Here is a 23857-nt window from a genome sequence, read left to right on the forward strand (position 1 = left end):
GGGTGGATAGGGAGCAGCTGTTCCCCTTAGTTGAAGGGTCAGTCACGAGGGGACATAAGTTCAAGGTGAGGTACAGGAGGTTTAGGGGGGATGTGAGGAAAAACTCTTTTACCCAGAGGGTGGTGACGGTCTGGAATGCGCTGCCTGGGAGGGTGGTGGAGGCGGGTTGCCTCACATCCTTTAAAAAGTACCTGGATGAGCACTTGGCACATCATAACATTTGAGGCTTTGGGCCAAGTGCTGGTAAATGGGATTAGGTAGGTAGGTCAGGTGTTTCTCACGTGTCGGTGCAGACTCGATGGGCCAAAAGGCCTCTTCTGCACTGTGTGATTCTGTGATTCTGTGACATGCCCTCCCCCTGTCTGGACAGGGACAAGGACAGCCTTTGCAAGCTCAGCATTGAAGCGTTTCTTCACTCAGCGATCCTCCCATTCTGGCCCAAAGTCGCTTACGTCATCCTGTAACCGACTCTCTCCCCATCCTGACACTAAGGATGCTTTCTCATCACCACCACCCCCCAGGTGTCTGAGTGCAACCATACCACTCTTACCCCCCAGCGGGGCCCTTGCCCTGCAGCATATTCGCATGCCTCAGACTAGTTTCCCCCCCTTCCCCATTGGAGACCTTACTCTGCAGCACATTAAAAGCCACCCCCACCTTACCGCTAGTCTAGTAGGTAGAGTCTTGCCTCTGACACCCCCCGAAGGTGACGTGGTGCCGCCTGCGAATCCTGGCACTGAGTCTGAGTTGCCGTGAGCACTACGTAATGAAGGTTGGTGAACGAACTTCAAAGTCATGAGTGAGGTGCAGGTACCCAGGTGCACGTCGCTTATATACCGCTGTGAAACATGTCAGTCTAATTGGAGGCCGACGTGTCCTCTTGATCCAGCGTTGGGGTGGGGGGGGGTTGATTCCGGCAAGCAGCCCTTATAATGAGATGCAAATGTATTAAAATGGTGTTCCCAATGTGCCACGGCGGGAAACGCGGCCCGACATTGACAGCTGGGGCGGACGATCCCGGGCTGCTTTTACGATGGCGGTAAACTGATTTTTCCGATTTCACGATATTTTCTGCTGCCGCCCGCCATGACACCCGCCACGGGCAGAGCCGGAAAATCCCACCCTACGACTTTAACTATTTACATTGTATTTCTGTAACTCCCTTTTTATAACTACAGATGCTACCAACTCCAACTCCTACTCTTCCCCTCCGCAAGTCACAGTCCTGGGGGATTCAATTTCCCAGAGTATTCCCGGCCCTTAGGGAAGATGTCTTGGAGACGAGGGATTTATTCTACATCTGGTAGGACATCATCTGCAAAACAGGATAACACTTCAGCAGCATTGCTGGGAAGCAGAGTGTAGGCTGCAGGATGACTGAACCACAAGGATAATGAAGACTTCTCAAAGAAAGACTGATCTAAGAGAGAAGACTGAAGAGCACCACCCTTTGGACTCTTTGGATCTCGAAGAGAAGAACTCAGGACTCTCTGAGGAACTTGTTGCTCCCTCGAAGCAGACTGGGGAAAAGAAGAATGATCCTCAACTCCAGGGAAGACTGTCACAGCCATGTCATCTACTGCTGTATCGATGACTGGACAGGCATTGAAGACCTGAGATTTCAATTAACTGAGACAACGAAGGAAAAGAACAAACAAATTCCTGTAAGATTTCTCAATGATATTTTGGGAGGACTGTCAACTTGTACAGGCAGTGGTAAAAACGCCACACTTCTCTCTGTGTGAGGTTGCTCCACTATGGGCAATGGAAGATTTGGTGCAGATATGGAGACAAGGCTGCCTCATCCTCTGTACTGAGACAAATTTCCTGTACACAATTAACCCGGGGCAAGATTGCTGTACAGGATTCTGCAGTTTCAGAAGTGCTGAAGATTCTGCCGTAGCTTTTGTGCTGACCTTCAGCTCTGGAGGGAAGAAGACATTCAGCTGGGTCTAAAGTATGGATGATAATTGACTTTCACCCCTAGAAGATACCAGCTCTTTAACAGTGTGATCCTCAATGGACTCTGGCATAGACTCAGGCAAGGCATTCTGTGAGGGAGACTCTTCATGTACAACAGGAGATAGGCTAGGCAATATATTGGTAGCTTAAATGGGACAATGATCTGAGTGCTGCTTAGCCATTAGAAACCCAGCTGACTCCTCTAAAAAAACAACAGAGATTTCATGTGGCGCATCTATCAACTCGAAAGATGAATTATCCTCTAGGACCTCAACCTTGAACAGATCATTCAGCACTGCAAGGGATTCTTCCTTATCACTTCCTAGGAAGAGCCAACTCAGGTCCAGCAAATTTTCATGCGATGGTCAGCGTCTGCTGCAGTGCCTTCTGTATCTGCCAGCTCTGGCCTTACTTCATAAAGGATTGAGAGATTCATAACTTCAATCTCCATCTGGTGCCTGAAGCTCTGAAGAAGAGTCATACTGACTCAAAACGTTAGCTCTGTTTCTCTCTCCACAGATGCTGTCAGACCTGCTGAGTTTTTCCAGCATTTTCTGTTTTTATTTCAGATTTCCAGCATCCGCAGTATTTTGCTTTTATCCACCCGTAGTTTGGTGGATGGTCTCTGTGAAAGAAAGAAACTTGCTGCTGAGTATATTAACTTCCTCAGCTTCGGAAGGCTGAATTTCCACTGCTTCTAAATAAAAGATTGAAGATTGTTGCATGAAAGACAGAGTCATTCAAATGGTGGGCATCATGTTTTTTCTAGGATTCCTAGAAGTATGCCAACATCGCCACTCAATAAGGATGAACGTTGATTATGAAGAACATGGAGAGAATCAATGATCTGTTGCCACTTGTAGCAAAGAAGAACAATAATCTTGCCTTTAATTGGAAGGTCTATGCTTCCTGGACCTTATAATTTGATGTCTTATGGATGAAGGGTCATTGGCTGAAGCACTTGAGATCATCTGCTAGTATGTTAACAGCAGCTCCAGTATCAATTTTAAAAGTGGTATGGAATCCTTGAACTTGTACTGTAACTGACCAATGGCCTGGACTAAGACTGTCAGCTTCCCCTAGGAACTCTGTAGTTTTATCTTTATCCTGATTTTCCATTTCTTGAATGGAGTGTGTTTCATGAATACTTTCTTGTCTTTTACTTCGATTAAAATTGTTGGATTTGCAGAAATGCTTGAAATGTCCAATTTTGCCACAATGGAAGCATTTCCTGCTGCCTGCTGGGCAGCCTTGGTGTCTATGCAATGCAAGCATCTCAAAATGGCTGCCAGAGTGGAATTTCCCACCCTTTCACCTGATTTGGCAGGCTTTCTTATGCGTGGGGCCACTACCTGTGGACCTACCCAGTCAATGGAGTCATGTGAAGCTTCAGAGTTGCGCCAAATTATAGCCCAGTTAAAGCCTTTAAGCTCAGCCTGCCTCACATACTGGACTGCTTGATCCAAAGTAAGATCATCTTTGGTCTGCATAAGGTTGGAGGGATTTTCATCTCAAACACCCATGACAATGGAATCAAGGGTTAGCCCATCCTTTAGTGCCCCGTATCTGCAAGAACTAGCTAGACAATGTAGGTTGGTTAGAAGTAATTCAATCGATTCACCAGGTAATTTGGACTGCTGGTTAAAACATGCTCGTTTGATTGTTAAGTTTTGCTTCAGGCTGGAAAAAGTGTCAAAGGCTTTAAGAATGGTCTCAAAGACCATGGTGGGCTCCTGAACACCCTGCCTTAGGAGAAAGTCATCTGCTCCTGGACTTACTGCATAAGGAAAGGAACTAACTTCAAGCTTTTGCTTTTTTTCACGAAGACCTGCTGCTGCTTGATACCAGAGAAAATGGTGTTTCCATAACTCCCACTGCTGGCCTCACTGCAGACCCTCGAGGCAGTCAAATGGGCAGGGTAGGAACCGGGACTGCTCACCAGGGACTGTTGTTGTTACCTCTGTCCAGCGTGCCTCCTCCTTCCCTTGATTTGTTACCATCTGTTATCAAGGGGCAGAATTTTCTGCCTGTCGGCCAGGCGGAGCAGGAGCGGCCATGGGCAGGCGTGGACCCGATTGGCGCCCACGATTGGGTTCACGCCGCCATTTTGCGCGGGCAGGCCAATTAAGGCCCACCCAGCGTATTTGCTGACTCCTGTGGATAGCAGGAGTGTGCGAGCTGTGGTGGGCATGCACAGACCACCGGGTCCAATGGCGACCCAGCAGTCTGTTTAAAGGAAGGCCTGGCAGCCTACTGTAGGTTGCTCACAATGGCCACTTCCAGGTCACACCGCAGGGGGTCAGCTGAGCAGGGCATGCTGGAGGGAAGGGCAGAGGAACAGGCCAAGCTACAGGGTCTGCCACAGGAGCAGGGCAGGCTGCAGGGTAGGCTAGCGGGGGGCCTATGCGCCCCTCGCTTTCCTGAAGACTGCCTTGTTGCCCTCCTCGAGGAGGTGGCAGCACGGCGGGAGGTGTTGGTCCCCCAGAATGGGAGGGGAAGGCCCCCCCACATGACCAAACGTACCTGGGAGGAGGTGGCAGAGGTGGTGAGCTCCTGCAACATGGTATGGTGCACCTGGATCCAGTGCCGTAAGCACCTCAATGATTTGTTGCACTCTGGATGTGTGAGTACCATGTTGGCAATTGGCATTTACCCCAGCAGGTAGCCTTAGCCTTTGAGGTCCCCTCCTACAAGTCTTACTGTCGTGACTGCATTGAATCATGTTGGGGCTTTTCTCGTACGCTGAGTGGGCAAGCAGATAGTGCCCATGCTTAGATAAGCCTGAGTGGTTCATGAGGAGATGAGTTCTCCCCCGCACCATGTGTTGCTCTTAGTCACACATGACTAGTCTGGGGGAAACCTACAGGAGATGCAGCTAGGCGCACACCAGAACTCCAACACATGTCCTATTCACGGTGATGAGATTGTGGAAGGGGAGCCTCAAGGTATTGTGGCGAAGAGCCATCTGGTGCCCTCGATGCTGCACGTAGTTGCACCTCCTTGCTATGGGAGCAAAGACCATGTAAAATGATGTACGCAGAATGTGTCCAAGGTGGCTATTGTGAGGCGGGGGGTGTTGGGAGCAAGCGTACTATCTTTGTGTGACTGATCAGCAGTAGTGGGAAGAGAAGGCACTGGAGGCCTGATATGGGCCACTGTGGTTGGGGTGCAGCGTGCGTGTGCAGAGCCCATGTGCAAATTGCTGCAATGAATGGTCTTCTCTGTTCTTCAGGAGAAGAATGCTCACAATGCGTCTGAGTGTTCAAGGACTGGAGGCGGCCAGGCCCAGCTGCTGATGTTAAGCCGCTTCGAACAGGAGGGCCTGGAACTTGAGAGGCGTCATGCGCCCAGGTCAACTGGTGTCGGTGAGGCTGGGGTGGAACGGCCATGTATTTGAGGCCAACAGTGAGATCCGCTAAGTCCTCCCAACATCCATAGCACTGATGACTGTTTGATTTGTTGCTGTTGCAACATTGCACGGTCACAGAGTGATAGAGTCAGGGGTGTGGATCATAGAGAAAGGTCCCTCAGCCCTTTGAAGATGCACGCGTAAAGCACCTTCCAAAGTTGCCTTATCCCATTTCCTAGCACTATGCCCATGGCCTTGTAATGTCATGGCATCACAACTGCACATCCAAATACTTATTACATGTTAGGAGGGTTTCTGCGTCCACCACCCTTTCAGGCAGTGCGTCCCACATTCCCAACACACTGTGTGCAACAGTTGCTCATCATATCACCTGTCAACCTCAGGCCCTTAACCTTAAATCTATGCCACCTGGTTACTCATCCCTCCGCCAAGGGGAAAAGTTCCTTTCTGTTGACCCTATCTATGCCCCTCATAATGTTATAAACCTCAATAATGTCACCCCTCAATCTCCTCTGCTCCAGGGGAAATAACCCCAATCTATGTTATGTCTCCTCATAAGTCAAACTCTCCAGCCCAGCCAGCATCCTGGTAAACGACCTCTGCACTCTCTCCACTCCAATCACATCCCTCATGAGAAGCGTATTTCACAACTGCATGCAGAACTATAGCTGTGGCCTCGACAGCGTTTTCTGCACTTGGAACATGACCTCCCTGTTCCTATATTCTATTCCTCGGCTAATAAAGGCAAGTATGGCATTTACCTTCTTAAACACCTTATGTACCTGTCCCGCTACCTTAATGGACCTGTCGACATGCACAGCAAGGTCCTTCTGATCCTCCTTACTTTCCACAGTCCTACCATTCATTGTGTATTCCCATGCCTTGTTTGTCCTGCCCAAGTGCATCACCCCACATTTATCCACATAACATTCCATTTGGCATTCCTTAGGCCATCTGACCAGCCGGTCTATATCTGCCTGTAATGTAAGGGTATCCTCCTCACTATATGCCACCCCACCAATATTCATGTCCATTGGTTCTTGAAGGTTGAGCGCATAATGAGCCAGGGGGAAAGGGATGAAGTGGTGTCACTGCGTGCATGCTAACTGATCCACTGTCCTTGTTGTTAATTTCAGCATCAACAGAACATGGCCGCCAGGAGGAACTGCAGATGCCCTCTCTCACACCTGAGGGCCCTCAAGTGTCACCTGCGTCACACCATTTCTGCGAGGCAGGCACCAGCACGGATACTAGCACCTCGGTGGGCAGTGCAACATCGGCTAGTGTCCCGGGGTACAATGGAGAGGGCACTGCACAGACGCTAGAGGAGCTGGCAGATACAGAGAGCACCGATGGTGCCAGCTGTCGGAGGATTGCAGGGGACCAGGCACATGCTCAGTCGGTGCCTGATGATGTGCCTCTGGAGTCGTCCGCGACGCAGCAACTGCAGGAAATGCGGCCAGGTGTGCGGGAGCATCTGGGAGTGATACATGAGGCTATGCTTCACTTGGTGTCCGTGGTGGAGGAGTCCACGCAGAGCATCACTGATGCGATGACCCTCATGGCAGAGTGTCATGCTTCCTCCATGGAGAGACTGGCGACTCTCGTGGAGAGGGGCCTCCAGGAGAACTATCAGGTTCCCCTGGAGTTACGCTCGGACCTGCAAGCCCTCACAGCGCCAGTGGCCACAGCTGGTCATTGCCAATGTGGGATATGGTGTGGGCTTCAAGCTTCCCAGCTCGTTGCCCACCTATCCACGGTGAGCAGGGAGGTCTGGGGCGACCTCACGTCGGTGCAGCAGCTGCCTGTCGTCTCTGTGGGCTCCTTTCACGGCGCTCTGGATGAGGGCACCAGCTGCTCTGCCCCACTCCCAGTGACCACTTCATCAGGTGGGGCTGCGATGACTGGGGAGATGCCAGCTGTGGAACTGGCAGATCCCTCCCAGGTGGGCCCAGCACAGGCTCCATGGGCCAGAGGACGACCGCCAAGGGCAGCGAGGCCAACAGGACAACAGAGTCAGCAGGCTGTCTCAGATGCCACTCCGAGCGATGGGGCGGTACCAAGACGTAGCACCCATAAACGTAAGCATAAGGCGCCTTAGGCACACCACGGGTTTCTCACTGGTGCTTTTGTGTTGGCCCTAGATTAGGTACTTATTATTTATTTCTGCTTGACTAACGTTTTGTTTTGACTTTGTGAAAACTTCTGATGGTGAAAATTAAAACCAGATGTGTTACCATGGCTGAGGGTGGCTCCTTTGTTCTGCATGTGTATGTTTAAGATAAATGTCATGAGTGTTTGAGTGGACATTGAAGTTTATGTCCAAAGCCCTTAATTGCAGCTGATGACCTGGCAGATTTAGCACTTAGGTGCCAAGTATGGAAGAGCCAGGCAAGGCTGGTCCTGCTGATCCGTTTGTGTGGACCTAGCTGAAGGTTCGTTGGATTAAAGTCTCCTGGGTGACCCTGCCTCCTTGATGTAGTCCCAGGTCAGCGTTTAGCCCCTTATCATTCCCCTCTGCTTCCTCATCCTCAGAATCAGTGCTGGACTCATTGTGTGCAGCCGCATCCACTGCATCAATGTCTTCATCGTCCACTGCATCCCCCCTTTCCAGCGCAAGATTATGGAGAGCGCAGTATACAACCACTATCACTGACACACGATCTGGGAGATACTGGAGTGTGCCCTCTGAGCAGTCCAGGCATTGGAAGCACATCTTGAGAAGACCGATGGCTCTCTCCACCGCAGCCCTTGTGGTGCCCTGGCTCCTATTGTACCGCTGCTCAGCTTCTGTTCTTGGATGGCGGAGAGGCGTCATGAGCCATCTTCTGAGGGGATAGCCCTTGTCACCCACCAGCCATCCATCAAGCCGAGCTGGAGCACTGAAGAGCCCCGGCACCTGGGAGTGTCTGAGGATGTAGGCGTCGTGGGTGTCTGAATACCTTGCACAGACTTGCAGAATCTGCATCCTGTGGTCACACACTATCTGCACGTTCATGGAGTGGAAGCCCTTCCTGTTGACGAAGGCACCGGGCTCACCTGCTGGTGCCTTGATGGCCACATGTGTACAGTCTATTGCACCCTGGACGCGGGGTAAGCCAGCAATGGCCGCGAAGCCTCTGGCTCGCTGTGCCTGGCTTGCCTGGTCCCAGCGGAAGTGGATGAAGGTCAATGCATGCCTGAACAGAGCGTCTGTGACCTGCTTGACACAAGTGTGGAGAGCTGATTGGGAGACACCGCAAAGATCACCCACCGAGCCCTGGAAGGAATCAGAGGTGTAGAAGTTGAGGGCAACTGTGACCTTCAGAGCCGCTGGCATGGGGTGTCCATCCACACAGTTAGGGGAGATCTCAGGGCCAATCATCTGACAGATATAGTTGACTGTCTCCTTTGACAGTCGGAGCCTCCTTTGGCACTGCACCTCAGTCATAACGAGGTAGCTGCTTCGCCGCCTGTATACCCTGGCAGCAGGATAGTTGCATCTTCTGCAAACCCTTCCACCTTGGACTACCTCTTGGCCCTGCACCCCTTGTGCATGCGCCTGTACTCCCAAAGGTGGATCCCCTGGGGGCTGAATGTGCACTCCTGGCCTCCTCCTCCTTATTCTAGCCCTCCCTTCCTCCTCAGAGGAGCTGCCTCCAGTGAACACATCAGAACCCATATCCAGGCTAAAGGGAGGCCTCCGGAAAGCTGCAGGCCCGACAAAGATTACTGACTGCAGAGTGCTGACCTGAAGGTTCAAAGTACACAGAAAGCTGCTGGAATTCGTTCAGAACTGCTACAGATCACACAGGCAAGTTTAAAAAACTTTCTGCAATAAATACTCACAGACCAGATTGACGACTCCACTGAGCCCTCTTACCCCGCCCGTGGATGAGCTTCATTAAAATGTCTCTTACCCACCTGCCCGTGCGCTGACCCGAAGTACGCACGAGCGCCTGAAAATCGGCGATTGATGATTTAAGGGCCTTAACTAGCCCGTTAATTAATGGTGGGCACACATCAAACTTCATCGCGTGCCCGCCCAGCGAAATATCGTGATGGCGTGCAGTGACGTCGGGACGCTCACCCGACATCACCGTGCGTCATTTTACACACTGACGTGCGGGCCCCCCCCCCCCACACATCAAGCAGAAAATTCTGCCCAAGGTGTCTTTTCCTCCATGGCTCCTTCGGTAACACTGAAGAGTTTTTTACATTAAGGTCTCCACTGTTGCCACCATGTTTTGAGATGACCCTTCTCTTTTGGATTTTAGATATGGGACTTGGTTAGTAGACAAACTGTAGACATACTCTGGTATCTGCTTAACACTTGTTTATTAGTAATACTTACAGGTTACAGAGCAGACATGAGATAAAAGCATAATGCTGCGGATGCTGGAAATCTGAAACAAAAACAGAAAATGCTGGAAAAACTCAGCAGGTCTAACAGCATTCTGTGGGGAGAAAGACAGAGTTAACGTTTTTGAGTCCGTATGACTCTTCTTCCGAGCTAAAGAGAAGTAAAAAATGTGATGAAATTCATACTGTTTAAGGGAGGGATGGAGCAGGTGAAGCTGGATAGAAGGCCAGTGTTAGGTGGAAGCAAAGGAGAGATTGACAAAGTTGTCATGAACAAAAGGACAAAGGGGTGTTAATGGTAGTGGTACTGGCTAAAGGAGGTGCTGATGGTGGCATTAAGGTAAGAAAGCAGAATGTGTTAATAGCAGAGTAGACATGTTGCTCCTCGGTATGGTGTTCCAACCCCTCTCTCGAGATACTAACATATGACTGACGATGTCAGCGATACATCATCATCTACATCATATATTATCATATCCCATCTGTTAATCCTTTATACTACAGAAGCAGCCTTGGTGAGTTGCTACAGTGCATCTTGTAGATGGTACACACTGCTGCCACAATATGCTGATTGTGGAGGGAGTGAATGTTTAAGGTAGTGAATGTGGCGCCAATCAAGTGGCTTCCTTTGTCCTGGATGGTGTTGAGCTTCTTGAGTGTTGTGGGAGCTGCACTCATCCAGACAAGTGGGGAGTATTCCATCACACTCCTGACTTGTGCCTTGTAGATGGTGGATAGGCTTTGGCAAGTCAGGAGGTGAGTTACTTGCTGCAGAATTTCCAGCCTTTGACTTGCTCTGCTTGCCACAGTATTTATATCGCTGGTCCAGTTAGGCTTCTGGTCAATGATAACCCCAACCCCTGCCCCCCTCACCCCCTGTCCTCAGGATATTGATGGTGGGAGATTCAGTGATGGTAATGCCATTGAACATTAAGGGGAGATGATTTGATTCTCTCTTATTGGAGATGGTCATTGCCTAGCACTTGTCTGGCATGCATGTTATTTTTGTCATCTCTAAACATGATTATTCCAATTCACTCCTGCTTGGTCTGCCACATTCTATCCTCTGTAAAGTTGAGGTCATCTAAGACTCTGCTGTTGGTGTGTTTACTCACACCAAGTCCTGTTCACCCATCACCCCTGTGCTCGCTGATCTACATTTTCTCACTGGCAAGCAGCATTTCGATTTTAACACTCTTACTCCTGTTTTCAATCGCTCCATGGCTTCGCCTCTCTCTATCTGTGTAATTTTCTCCAGCTTCACAACTCTCCAAGATAACTGCATTTATCTAATTCTGGGCTCCTGAGCATCCTTGATTTTAATTGCTCCACGCCTTGGCCCTATGCTCTGGACTTTCCTCCCTAAACTTCCCAGCATCGCTACTCCTCTTTCCTCCTTTAAGACACTCCTTGAAACGTACCTCTTTCACCAAGCTATTGGCCATCTGACCTAATATCAATTTATGTGAGTTCGGTGTCAAATTATAATGCTCCTGTGAAGCAACTTGGGATATTTTATTATGTTAAAGTCACTATATAAATATAAGTCTTTGATGTTGCTCCTCCAGAAGCTTTTCTAAATTGGTGCCTCGCCGAGAGACCCAGCATTGAAACACATGGAACAGTGTAAAATTGAGGTACTTACCCATTAGTTACCCAATAAACTACCCATCTAAAATTCAAGCTTGCCCATTAAATAGACTTCTAACAGTGTGATAAGCCTTAACTACTGCTAAGCAAATATTCTGGCACTGAAAATTAACTTTTACAAGTGTGGAATTTCATCCCTTCAGACTTTAATTATTGTTGGAAATATATTTTTCTTTCTGTCTCTCTTTATTTCTCTTTCTGTACCTGATTTGGCATTGAATTAAAAATTCTAATGTACTATCCTTTTTTAGATACAGTAGTACTCATTCAGAATTCTTTTATCTGATTGGCTAATGAGATACACAGTCACTTGCCTTGTTCACAAGGTCTGTGGGAAAGTATCAGAATAATGAATGACTGGCACTATTCTTCATCACTGACTGTAAAATCCAGCCCAATAAGTTTAACATGCATCACACCCTTCAATAAGTGATCAAGAAGGCTAATGGAATGATGGAATGCTGACCTTTACTTCAAGGGAGCTGGAATGCAAAGGGGAGGAAGTTATGCCTGAATTGTATTAAGCCATGGTCAGACCACATCAGAAGTTCTGTGTTTCATTCTGGGCACTGCACCTCAAGAAGGATCTACTGGTACTGGAGGAGTACTGTACAAATTCACTAGAATGATACTGGAGAATGTGGGTTAAATTATGAGAACAGATGGCACAAAACTATCTTGTATTCCCGAGTTCAGATTGAGGTGCTAAATTGTTAAAAGGATTTGACAGAGTAGCTATGGAAAAATTGTTTCATGTGGTAGAGGGAGTACAGAACAAGGAAGCATAACCATTAAAATTAGAGCCAAGTTATTCAGGGGTGAAATCAGGATGCACTTTCTCACAAAGGGGAGTAGAACTCTGTCCCATAAAAGGCTGTGACTGGGTCATAGAATCATAGAATGCTTACAATGCAGAAGGAGGCCATTTGTCCCATTGTGTCCAGGCTACCCCTCCACAAGAATTACTTAGCTACACACACTCATAACATAAGAACATAACATAAGAACATAAGAACTAGGAGCAGGAGTAGGCAATTCAGCTCCTCGAGCCTGCCCCACCAAGCAATACGATCATGGCTGATCTCATTTCGGCCTCAACTCCAATTTCCCACCCTCTCTCCATAACCTTTCAACCTGTTACTAATTAAAAATCTGTCTATCTCCTCCTTAAATTTATTCAGGGTCCCGGCATCCACTCACTCTGAGGTAGTGAATTCCACAGATTTACGGCTCTTTGAGAAAAGTAATTCCTCCTCATCTCTGATTTAAATCTACCACCCCTTAGCCTAAAACTATGGCCTCTCATTCTAGAATGCCCCACAAGGGGAAACATCTGCTTCACATCTACTTTGTCTATCCCCTTTAGCATCTTATATACCTCAATTAGATCTTCTCTCATCCTTCTAAACACTAGCGAGTATAGGCCTAAACTGCTCGATCTCTCCTCATAAGACAAACCCCACATCTCTGGAATCAATCTAGTGAACCTCCTCTGAACTGCCTCCAATGCAACTACATCCTTCCTCAAGTAAGGGGACCAAAACTGTGCACAGTACTCCGGGTATGGTCTCACCAATGCCTTGTACAGTTGCAACAATGCTTCCCTATTTTTATACTCAATTCCTTTAGCAATAAATGCCAAAATTCCATTTGCCTTCCTTATTACTTGCTGTACCTGCATACTAGCTTTCAGCGATTCATGCACGAGGACACCCAGATCCTTCTGTACTGAAGTATTCTGAAGTTTCTCTCCATTTAAATAATAAGTCGCCTTTTTATTCTTCCAACCAAAATGGATAACCTCAACACTTATCCACGTTAAATTCCATCTGCCAAATTTTGGCCCATTCACCTAACCTGTCCATATCCATTTGTAAATTTCTTATTTCTTCATTGCAACTTACTTTCCCAACTATTTTTGGTGTCATCTGCAAATTTAGCTATATCTTCTATCCCTGAATCCAAGTCATTAATAAAGATTGTAAATAGTTGGGGCCCAAGGACTGAACCCTGTGGCACCCCACTAGTTGCAACTTGCCATCCAGAAAAAGACTCCTCCAATCTTTCCCTGCAATTATTTTCTGTTCAGGTGCTTTTCCAATTCTCTTTTAAAAGCCATGATTGAATCTGCCTCAGGATTAATTGGAGCTTTCAAGATCAATGTTGGTACATTGTTGTTAGGTAAGGTTATCAATGGATATGGAACAAAGGCAGGTAAATGAAGTTCAGGTACAGATCAGCCATGATCTAATTGAATGGTGGATTATTATTGATGGGTCTGTATAATCTACCCTTGTTCCTAATGTCCCTTTGTTCCTATAAATGCAACAGTTCAATCCTGGAATTTTTTTGTTATATCTTATTTATCTGCTGCTTGGGATGCTTAAAAGTCTTTGGAGAGATCTTGCCGCAGTTTGGTGGAATGGGACTCCCAAGGTATGCCAATGGTCCAAACTACTTCCCAGGTTTGTAGTCAGTTAGATAATTTCAGTGAGCTTTGGTGGGGGTTGGGGGTGGGTTCCTGTCCTGTTGGCAGGCTGTCCGTGGGGAAGAGAGAGAGGAAAGTGCCTGCAGGAGTTGAATGGTACTGGCTGTCTCTGGGACAGCACTGGGATTGTATTTTAAATGTCCCTCTGATCAACGACACTTCCTGAAGTGGGCGGGTTTAATTTAAATTTTAAGTCCTAGCCTGCTGCCATCCCAACCCTGAATTTGATCTTTGACCGGTGATGCTTCCAACAAATATGTGGAGTCTGCTGGTACAATTGTGTCAGGAATGTGGAGATCATGGAAGAGGAGCAAAGCTGAATCCGGGTCTCCAGAGCTATCTGTCTCCAGCGATTGCAACTTTTGGGCCAGGATTTCCCGATCGGCGAGCAGGGGGCGGGGCCCGCTCACCAACACATAAAATGTCGCAGGATGACATCGGGCGGAACTCCCGACGTCACTCCGCCTCATTTCAATTTTCAGGTCGGCGGGGGCTCAGCCAACTCAGCTGTGCGCCCGCCGACCTGTCAAGGGCCTATTGAGGCCATTGACAAAGTCATTAGTGGCCGGGAGCCCTGGCGGGCATTGGAAAAAGCATGAAACCTCATCCACAGGCGGAATGAGGTTTCATGTAGGTTTTTAAGAAATGTAATAAAGGTGTATTTAAAAGTGATGGACATGTTCCAACTCATGTGATAGTGTCACATGAGGGGATATGTCAAAGAATTTTTTTTTCTGTTTTTAAGATTTTTTATTGTGGAGCCGATCTCCCTAAGGCAGCGTTTAGCCTCAGGGAGATGAGTGCACACTTTGGTGCACATGCACGAAAGAACGCACTCTCGGCTCAGGGAATCCCCCCTGCCTGCACAGGGAGTGCATAGCCTTCCTTGCGGATGTCATGCTGGGTGGCCTGCCCACATAAAATGGCGGCGCCCCCCCCCCCCCCCCCCCCGATTGGGGGCACCAATCGGAGGCACACCTGCACCTGAACTCCCCCCCCGATAGGGGGAAAATTCTGCCCTTGGGGTTTGTTGTCTGGTCACAACTTTATTATTGTAAGTAGAATTTAAATTCCCAAAATGCCAGGGTAGGTTTTGAGCTTCGGGTTTCCTGCATAACACAGACTTCTTGCCCAGTAACATAGACTCTGCACTATCATACCCCACAAATGTACGTCTGCATGAGACGCCCATCACAATGTCTCCTATCCACATGTAGGAGCTTAGGAATATAGGAACAGGAGTAGGTCATTGTTTTCTGTCTTTCAGCTAATTTACTAATCAGGTCAATGATTTGCCTTCAATCCCATGAACCTCAACTTTAGCTAACAGTCTCTTATGAGGGACTTTATCAAATGCGTTTTGGAAGTCAATATAAATTATATCCATACGCACTCCACTTTCTACCATTTTAGTCACCCTTTCAAAAAATTCAATCAGGTTTGTCAGACATTATTTACCCTTTACAAATCCATGCTGGCTCCCTCTGATCAGCTGAAAATTTCCAAGGTGTTCAGTCATCCTACCTTTAATTATAGACTCCAGCAATTTCCCAAAAACAGGCGTTGGACTAACTGGCCTACACTGCAATCCCTGGTTTCCTTCTCTCACCTTTATTAAGTAGCAGAGTGTGACATGGGCAATTTTCTAATCTAAAGGAATGGTTCCTCCCTTCCTGTCGATTTATTGATTCCTTGTCTTCAAATCACTCTCATCCTTGACACTGGTTTCAATCACATGTACTTAACTAATGTATCTTGTGTCCTACTCAGATTCCACAAGCTGTAAAAGAGTTTGTCAATTGTCTGTCTATTGCTCATCTTGTGATTCGTACATATGTTACTGTACTACTTGAGACGTTCATCATTACCTCCATCAAAGACACTGAATGGTACTAATAGTTGTTACAGGAGTTTAAATGTGCACAACTTTATGTTAGGGTGTTAACATGATTGATTCAAAGTAGTTCTCTGTCATCCAGCTACTTTGAATAAGGAACAGACAGATGCTGAAACATGTACTACAGCAGAAAGTAAGACCTCAAAATTCTGGTTTGGACCAAATGAGTGGCCTTCAACAAGACTTTAAGCCAGTTTTATGAGTTATAGGGTCATAACGGCACAGAGGAGGCCATTCGGCCCATTGAGTCTATGCACTCTCTGCAGAGTAATCCAGTCAGTCCCATTCCCCCATCTATCCCCATAGCTCTGCAAGTTTATTTCCCTCAAATACCCATCCATTTCCCTTTTCAAGTTATTAATCGTCTCCACTTCCACCCCTTCATAGGTGGTGAGTTGCAGGTCATTACCACTTGATGCATAAAACAGTTCTTCCTCACATCCTCCCCTGTACCTCTTCATTGAAACTTTAGATCTGTGTCCCCTAGTCCATGTGCCATCTGCTAATGGGAACAGCTTTTCTTTGTCTACTTTATCTAAACCTGTAATAATCTTGTACACCTCTATTAAATTTCCTGTCAATCTCCTTCGCTCCAAGGAGAACAACCCTAGCTTCTCCAATCTAATCTTGTAACTAAAACCCCCATCTCTGGACCATTCTTGTAAATCTATTCTGCATCCTCTCAATGACGTTCTCATTCTTCCTAAAGTGAGGTGACCACACTGGACGCAATAATCTGGTTATGGGTTAACCTGAACATTATAAAGGCATTCCGGAATTGCACGTTGTATTTTCCTATCAGGGATTTTCTGGTAAATGAGGAACATAAGTGGATCATCCATCTGCTTCCCTGACAGTGAGTAGAGGACTGGGGGTGGGGATGGGGGTTGGGGGTGGGGATGGCAGTGGTGCGTGGGATGACAGTTTGATGGCCTTATCTGATGGCTTATCTTGGAGTTGAAGATTGCAAAAAGTTTTTGGCCTAGGGAGGATATGGGGCAATATGTCACTGATTGCCCTCACAGACATCACAGCCCACCTCAGACACAGCGGATCCACCCCAGACAGCACAACTTACCTCAGACAATGCAACCCACCACAGAAACTGGAGACCCATACAAGACAACAACAAACCACCCCAGACACCACAGTCCACCCCAGTCATGTAAATGACTAGGATTTGACATGGGATCTCCAGCCTGGGGCTAAAGTGTGGGTTCAGTTCCACCACACTTCCATTACCAAAGTGGTTGCCCAAGAATTTTGGGGCCTAACTGTTTGTCATCTGACAACCAGTTAGGAAAGGACAGGGCAGACAGGTTGATTTGCAGTCAGGGTGGGCAATAGGCAAGGAGGGCAGGGCAATGGGTAGGCAGGACACCACGCAGGGTGAAATGACAGTGATAGGCTGGACTTATGAGGTAAAAACAAAAAACTACTGCGGATGCTGGAATCTGGCAGCATCGGCGGAGAAGAAAAGAGTTGACGTTTCGAGTCCTCATGACCCTTCAACAGAACTTGTGAGGTCCAAATCCCAGGGCTCAGCTGCTGAAGGAGCCTTCAATTTGACTCTATGTTCAGTGGTTTGTGTGGTTTGTCCACTTATTGTCTGACCCATACTTAGAGGGATCATCGAATTAACACTTTGAGTCTAGAGGTCTACAAAGTGTGGCTTTCTAAAGGAACTCATTTCTTGCTATCTTGACTCCATTCTCTCTCCCCTTGTCCAGTCTCTTCCCACCTACATCCACAATTCCTCTGATGCCCTACATCATATCAACAATTTCCAGTTCCCTGGCCCCAACCGCCTCCTCTTCACCATGGACGTCCAATCCCTCTACACCTCCATCACCCACCGGGATGATCTGAGGGCCCTCCACTTCTTCCTTGAACAGAGGCCCAAACAATCCCATTCCACCCCCACTCTCCTCTGTCTGGCTGAAATTGTTCTCTCACTGAACAATTTCTCCTTAAACTCGATTAAGGAAGAAGGAAGACATGTCAGAAGAACTGTTTTGGAAAGTGGCATCATCGGAACAGATGCGACGAGGTGTGGTCATGGATACCCGCATGGGCCCCAGTTATGCCTGTCTTTTTATGGGGCAGGTGGAACATTCCTTGTTCCAGTCCTACTCAGGCCCCCTCCTACAACTCTTTCTCCGGTACATCGATGACTGCTTTGATGCCACTTCATGCTCTCGTCTGGACTTGGAAAAATGTATTAATTTTGCTTCCAATTTCCATCCCTCCATCACTTTCACATGGTCCATCACTGACACTTCCCTTCCTTGACCTCTCTGTCTCAATTTATGGTGATAGACTATCCACCAATATTCATTACAAGCCCACCGACTCCCACAGCTACCTCGACTACAGCTCCTCACACCCTGCTTCCTGTAAGGACTCCATCCCGTTCTCTCAGTTCCTTCACCTCTGTCGCATCTGTTCCAATGATGCTATTTTCCAAAACAGTTCTTCTGATATGTCTTCCTTCTTCCTTAACCGAGGTTTTCTATCCACAGTGGTTGACAAGGCCCTCAACCGTGTCCTGCCCATCTCCCGCGCATCCGCCCCCACACCTTCCTCTCCCTCCCAGAACCATGATAGGGTCCCCCTTGTCCTCACTTATCACCCCACCAGCCTCCACATTCAAAGGATCACCCTCCGCCATTTCCGCCAACTCCAGCATGATGCCATCACCAAATACATCTTCCCTTCACCCCCCTTGTTGGCATTCCATAGGAACCGTTCCCTCCAGGACACCCTGGTCCACTCCTCCATCACCTCCTACACCTCAACCCCCTCCTACGGCACCTTTCCATGCAACCGCAGAAGGTGCAACACCTGCCCCTTTACTGCTCCCCTCCTCACCGTCCAAGGCCCAAACACTCCTTTCAAGTGAAGCAGCGCTTCACTTGCTCTTCCCTCAATTTAGTCTACTGCATTCGCTGCTCCCAATGCGGTCTCCTCTACATTGGGGAGACCAAAAGCAGACTGGTTGACCGCTTTGTGGAACACCTTTGGTCTGTCCACAAGCATGACCCAGACCTCCCTGTCGCTTGCCATTTCAACACTCCACCTTGCTCTCATGCCCACATGTCCGTCCTTGGCCTGCTGCAATGTTCCAGTGAAGCTCAACGCAGACTGGAGGAACAGCACTTCATCTTCTGATTAGGCACTTTACAGCCTTCCGGACTTAACATTGAGTTCAACGACTTCATTCCATAAGACCATGAACTTCAGATCATGAACTCTCTCCTCCACCCTCACCCCCTTTTTGATTCCTTTTTTTATAATAATTATTATATATTTTTTATATTTTTTTTCTTTTCCCGCCTATTTTTATTATTATTTCAAGAATTTATTTCTATCCATTGTTTTACCTCCACCTTTTAGCCTATTTCGATCCCTTCCCCCCCATCCCACCCTCACTAGGGCCATCTGTCATTTGCTCGTCCTGCTTTCTACCCTTAATGTCACCATTAGCACATCCTTTAGCTAATATCACCATCAACACCCCTTTGTCCTTTTGTCTATGACATCTTTGGCAATCTCTCCTTTGCCTCCAACTATCACTGGCCCTCTATCCAGCTCCAGATGTCCCACCCCCCTTATTTCACCTCATTTCTATTTCTCTTTAGTTCTGATGAAGAGTAATACGGACTTGAAACGTTAACTCTGTCTTCCTCTCCACAGATGCTGTCAGACCTGCTGAGTTTTTCCAGCAATTTTTGTTTTTGTTTCAGATTTCCAGCATCTGCAGTATTTTGCTTTTGGCTTTCTAAAGACCCAGACAATATAGATAACATATGAAAATTCATTTGCAGCATTTTACCCCTTCAACTGAACAATTCATCAACCATGCTTCAACTGAAGAACCATCTAAGCAAAGTCCAAGAAATTCCAGTAATTCAACCAATTTGGTAAATCTATTTGCTTTTATTCTACATTTTTCTGCATATACCAATGCTGCTTATGAATTTCACCTTGCTTCATAAATCTGCTTATGCCAATAAACAATAAAATACTTCAACAGTCATTACAGTAAAAATATGTGCACAAACAAAACTACTTTGAGATCTCAGATTTCTGTGTGATATTATTCCTTAAATCTAGTGGATCTCATTTCCATGAACATAGGATGTAATTGAATTTATCTCTTAAATCCCTTGCATTCTCTGTTGTCTCGCTTCTTGGTTTAAATCATTTTTCAGGTCATCAACTGGACTACCACACTCGATTGGACACTTGGCTTTCACCAGACTCTCATGATTCTGCTCATAATTGGGAAATGGATACTTCCAATGGGGGTTGGCATCAACCGAGACCAATTATCCCAGCTCCTCCTTACGTTTGTGGGAATTGCTGCTGATATACTGGAGTTTAAGAGTGAAACCCTGTCAGAGAAGGGGGTCAGGTGGGTTTTGTACTCAGCAGAAAATAGCATCAATGTGATTAGAGTTATGCATAATTAACTAACTAGCTATAATGGTGATTTCAGATGCCATTGTGAGCTGGTATATGCCATTCTAGCTATTTGGACATGGAGTATGTTGCAGTTTCCCTTGGACCTTACAGGTAAATCTTAACAGTGCTTTCTATTCTCTCTGAATATTTTTTATTTGTTAACAATGTTCATGTATATTTTGTGTTTTGGAAAATGCTTTTATTTGTTTTTAAAGTGTGTACATGCTGTGGTCTTGGTTCATGCGGTGTGTGTGATGGAGCATGTTTTTTGTGGGCTTTGGATCATTGGATAAAGTGTGATGGGGGCATTTTTGTTTTGCATTAGTTCAGGCAGCGAGGCGTGTAAGAAATTTGTTGTGAAGGTGTCCAGGCTCGGAGCTGGATTAGTGTGACCAACAGGGTGTAGAATAAGAGGAACCCAGGTCAAAAAGAAAACAAGGATCCACAGAAACTGATCTAATCCAACAGGCACAGTGTACTTGCTGCCTGTGAGGATATGAATAAAGAGCGTGGGAAGTGCATCCAGAATGCACCTTGTAGCAGGAGACTGTCCACAGTAAACTGGGAAAATCAGTTAATGGGTAAAATGACAGGTGGTCAATGGGAGGTATTCAAAATAGAATTTAACATAATACAGAACCAATTTATGCCAAGAGTTCAACTTGCCAAAAAAAGCCAAGAATGAGAAAAGAGGTAAGAGACAATATAAAACTAAAGAAAAACCATAAAAAGATCAAGATCAAGAAGTAGCAGTTCCTGGTGACTGGGAGATATGCAATGAACAGCAAAAGGTAACAAAACAGATAGTAAGAGCTATGTAAAGTGAATACGGAAAGGAAATCACAAGGGATACCAAAATCAACACAAAAACATGCTTACAATTATATTAGGAGAAAGGGTGTGTTCAGGAGCAACGTAGACCCTTTGAAAACTAGTAGCTTAGATACTGACAATGCAAATAAGGAAACGATGAACATGTTGACTAGTTACTTTCCATCAGTATCTACAGTGGAGGAAGGTAATGGCATTCCAAGCATCCCAAGGAATCTAATATTGAATCAGGGACGAGGACTCACTAGAATTAAAGTAAACTAAGTAATAATAATGAAGAAAACAATGACACTAAAGATTGACAAATTCCTGGAAGCAGATGGTTTCCATCCCAGGATTTTAAAGGAAGTAGGTGAGACCATTGCAGATGCCCTAAGCATAATCTTTCAATGTATTCTCAATTTGGGAACCCTTCCTTCAGATTGGAAAATTGCACGTAACTCTGCTATTTAAGAAAGTTGAGAGGGGGAAAACCAGGGAATTATTGACCAGTTAGCTGATTTGTTATCGAGAAGTTACTTGATTCTAAGAATAGGGTGACTGAATACCACAAAAATTTATCAGCTGCTCCGAGAGAGTCAGCAAGGACTTACAAAGGTAGATCATGCATGGTGCACCTGATTAAATTTTTTGAGGAGATATTTGAAGTAGGGGACAGAGTAATATCTATGGATGTTATTTATATGAACATTCAGAAGGCATTTAATAAAGTCCCTCATCACAGATTGTTAACTAAAGCTAAAGCCAATGGAATTGAATGAAAATTCTTGACCTGGTTAGGAAATTAGCTTCGCCTCAAAAGATAATGGGATAATGGTCAGGTACTCTAATTGACAAGATGTGGCAAATGGTGTCCCACAGCGCTCTGTGTTGGGGCCTCAGCAATTCACTGCACTTATTGACACTTAGACAATGTGATAGAGAACCACATGCTTGGATTTTCCTATGACACAAAGATTGGTGTCATTTTACGCAGTGTAGATGGAAGCGTAAATTTCTAAGTCTGTAATAGATTAAGTGAATGGACAAAACTGTGGCAAATGGATTTCAGTATGGGCAAATGTGAGGGCATTCACTTTGAACATAAGAAGGATAGAACAAAGTACTTTCTGTATGGTGAAAAGCTAGAAACTGCAGATCCAAAGAGACTTGACAGTTCAGGTACATAGAACATTGAAATGCCATGAATGGGTACAGGAAATAATCAAAAAAAGGCTAATGGAATGGTGGCTTTTATAGCTAGTGGACTAGAATACAAGGGATGGAAGTTATGCTTCAGCTATACAAAACCCTTGTTAGGACATGGAGTTAGCTCACAGATCAATCACAATCTCATTGAATGATGGAACAAGCTTGAGAGACTAAATGGTCCACTACTCGTCCTATGTTTTGTATGGAGTGAGATGTGATGGGGACTTGCTTTATTTTCTGTGGTGTTAATTAGTGAAGTGTGATGGACACTTGCTTAGTTTTGTGTGAGTGATGGATGAGATGTGATGCAGACTTGTTGTATTTTGTGTAGTCTGATCTCCTCCACTGACCCAGAAGGTCCAGGGCTTGAAATCCACTCTGGACAGGCCCAGTGAATGGAGACCAGAGCTCTGCCTTCTGAATTCTGGGTTAACATCTAGTGAGATATTTGTGGGTACTGGTGATCTCCCCTTTATCATATGAATTGCGAGACCATAAAGCCGTCCCACCGTATGGGACTATCCACCGGGCTGACATATAAAAATGGTTATGGCCATGGAAGGAGTGTTCACACTGTGGCCTTTCAGGCTTAAATAGCCTGAAAATTCTTCCACGACCTCACACTGTTCCCCATGGTGAGAGTGTGAAGATACAAAAACAATTCAAAAAGCATGTTAATTTTAATGCAGTTGTAAAATTTATGTTTGCTCATCAAATTGCAGTGCTGCAGAAAACAGAAGGACCACTTCCACATGGGGACACATCAGGGCATAAAGCACAGCTATACAAATACAGCGCAGACCTCTGGAATATCACCATAAGTGTATTGATACAAGATGGGCCCTTCTTCATTTTCCGATTGTTCCTAATGTTCCATCAACAGATTGTTCACCAGATGTTGTTGTTCTTCACAATCAAGAATGCTTTGGTGCTGACACTACAGATTTACCGGCTGGCCTTGATATATTTGGAAATACGGCAGTTGTGTCAGAAGAGGCAACAGACAACCACTGAGACCAATGTCTCCACATGTACCACTGAGATGGATGACATTGTTGAGTAGCTGTGCCACTGCTTAGGAATGAGGATTGGGATAGGGTGGAAGCATTTGAATTCAAACCCTCATTACTGCCCTGGGAGTGTCAGTGTAGATTTTGTGCTCAGGTCTTTGGAGTGCGGCTTGAATCCACAATCTTCTGACTTCAGTAGGAATGTATTATATATTTTGACAGGGCCCTCAACCGTGTCCGGCCCATCTCCCGCGCATCCGGCCTCACACCTTCCTCTTCCTCCCAGAACCATGATAGGGTCCCCCTTGTCCTCACTTATCACCCCACCAGCCTCCGCATTCAAAGGATCATCCTCCGCCATTTCCGCCAACTCCAGCATGATGCCACCACCAAACACATCTTCCATTCACTCCCCCTGGCGGCATTCTGCAGGGATCGTTCCCTCTGGGACACCCTGGTCCACTCCTCCATCACCCCCTACACCTTAACCCCCTCCCACGGCACCTTCCCATGCAACCGCAGAAGGTGCAACACCTTCCCCTTTACTTCCCCTCTCCTCACCGTCCAAGGGCCCAAACACTCCTTTCAAGTGAAACAGCATTTCACTTGCACTTCCCTCAATTTAGTCTACTGCATTCGTTGCTCCCAAT

The 23857-nt window shown here is 46.5% G+C and overlaps 1 protein-coding gene across 1 annotated transcript in view; it reads left to right on the forward strand.

The window, feature by feature from the left end:
* Nucleotides 1-23493, forward strand: part of LOC144694658 (transmembrane protein 26-like) — a 60413-nt gene extending 36920 nt beyond the window's left edge. Inside the window, exons 3-6 of the mRNA XM_078565249.1 lie at nucleotides 19536-19631; nucleotides 19923-20125; nucleotides 20210-20286; nucleotides 22920-23493. Of these exons, the coding sequence (XP_078421375.1) occupies nucleotides 19536-19631; nucleotides 19923-20125; nucleotides 20210-20286; nucleotides 22920-23260 (717 nt within the window). The 3' untranslated portion in view covers nucleotides 23261-23493. The remainder of the gene's footprint in view (nucleotides 1-19535; nucleotides 19632-19922; nucleotides 20126-20209; nucleotides 20287-22919) is intronic.
* The last annotated feature ends 364 nt before the right edge of the window (nucleotides 23494-23857 follow it).

The sequence above is a fragment of the Cetorhinus maximus genome, chromosome 20 (assembly GCF_964194155.1).
Source record: "Cetorhinus maximus chromosome 20, sCetMax3.hap1.1, whole genome shotgun sequence".
NCBI classification, from domain to species: Eukaryota; Metazoa; Chordata; class Chondrichthyes; order Lamniformes; family Cetorhinidae; genus Cetorhinus; species Cetorhinus maximus.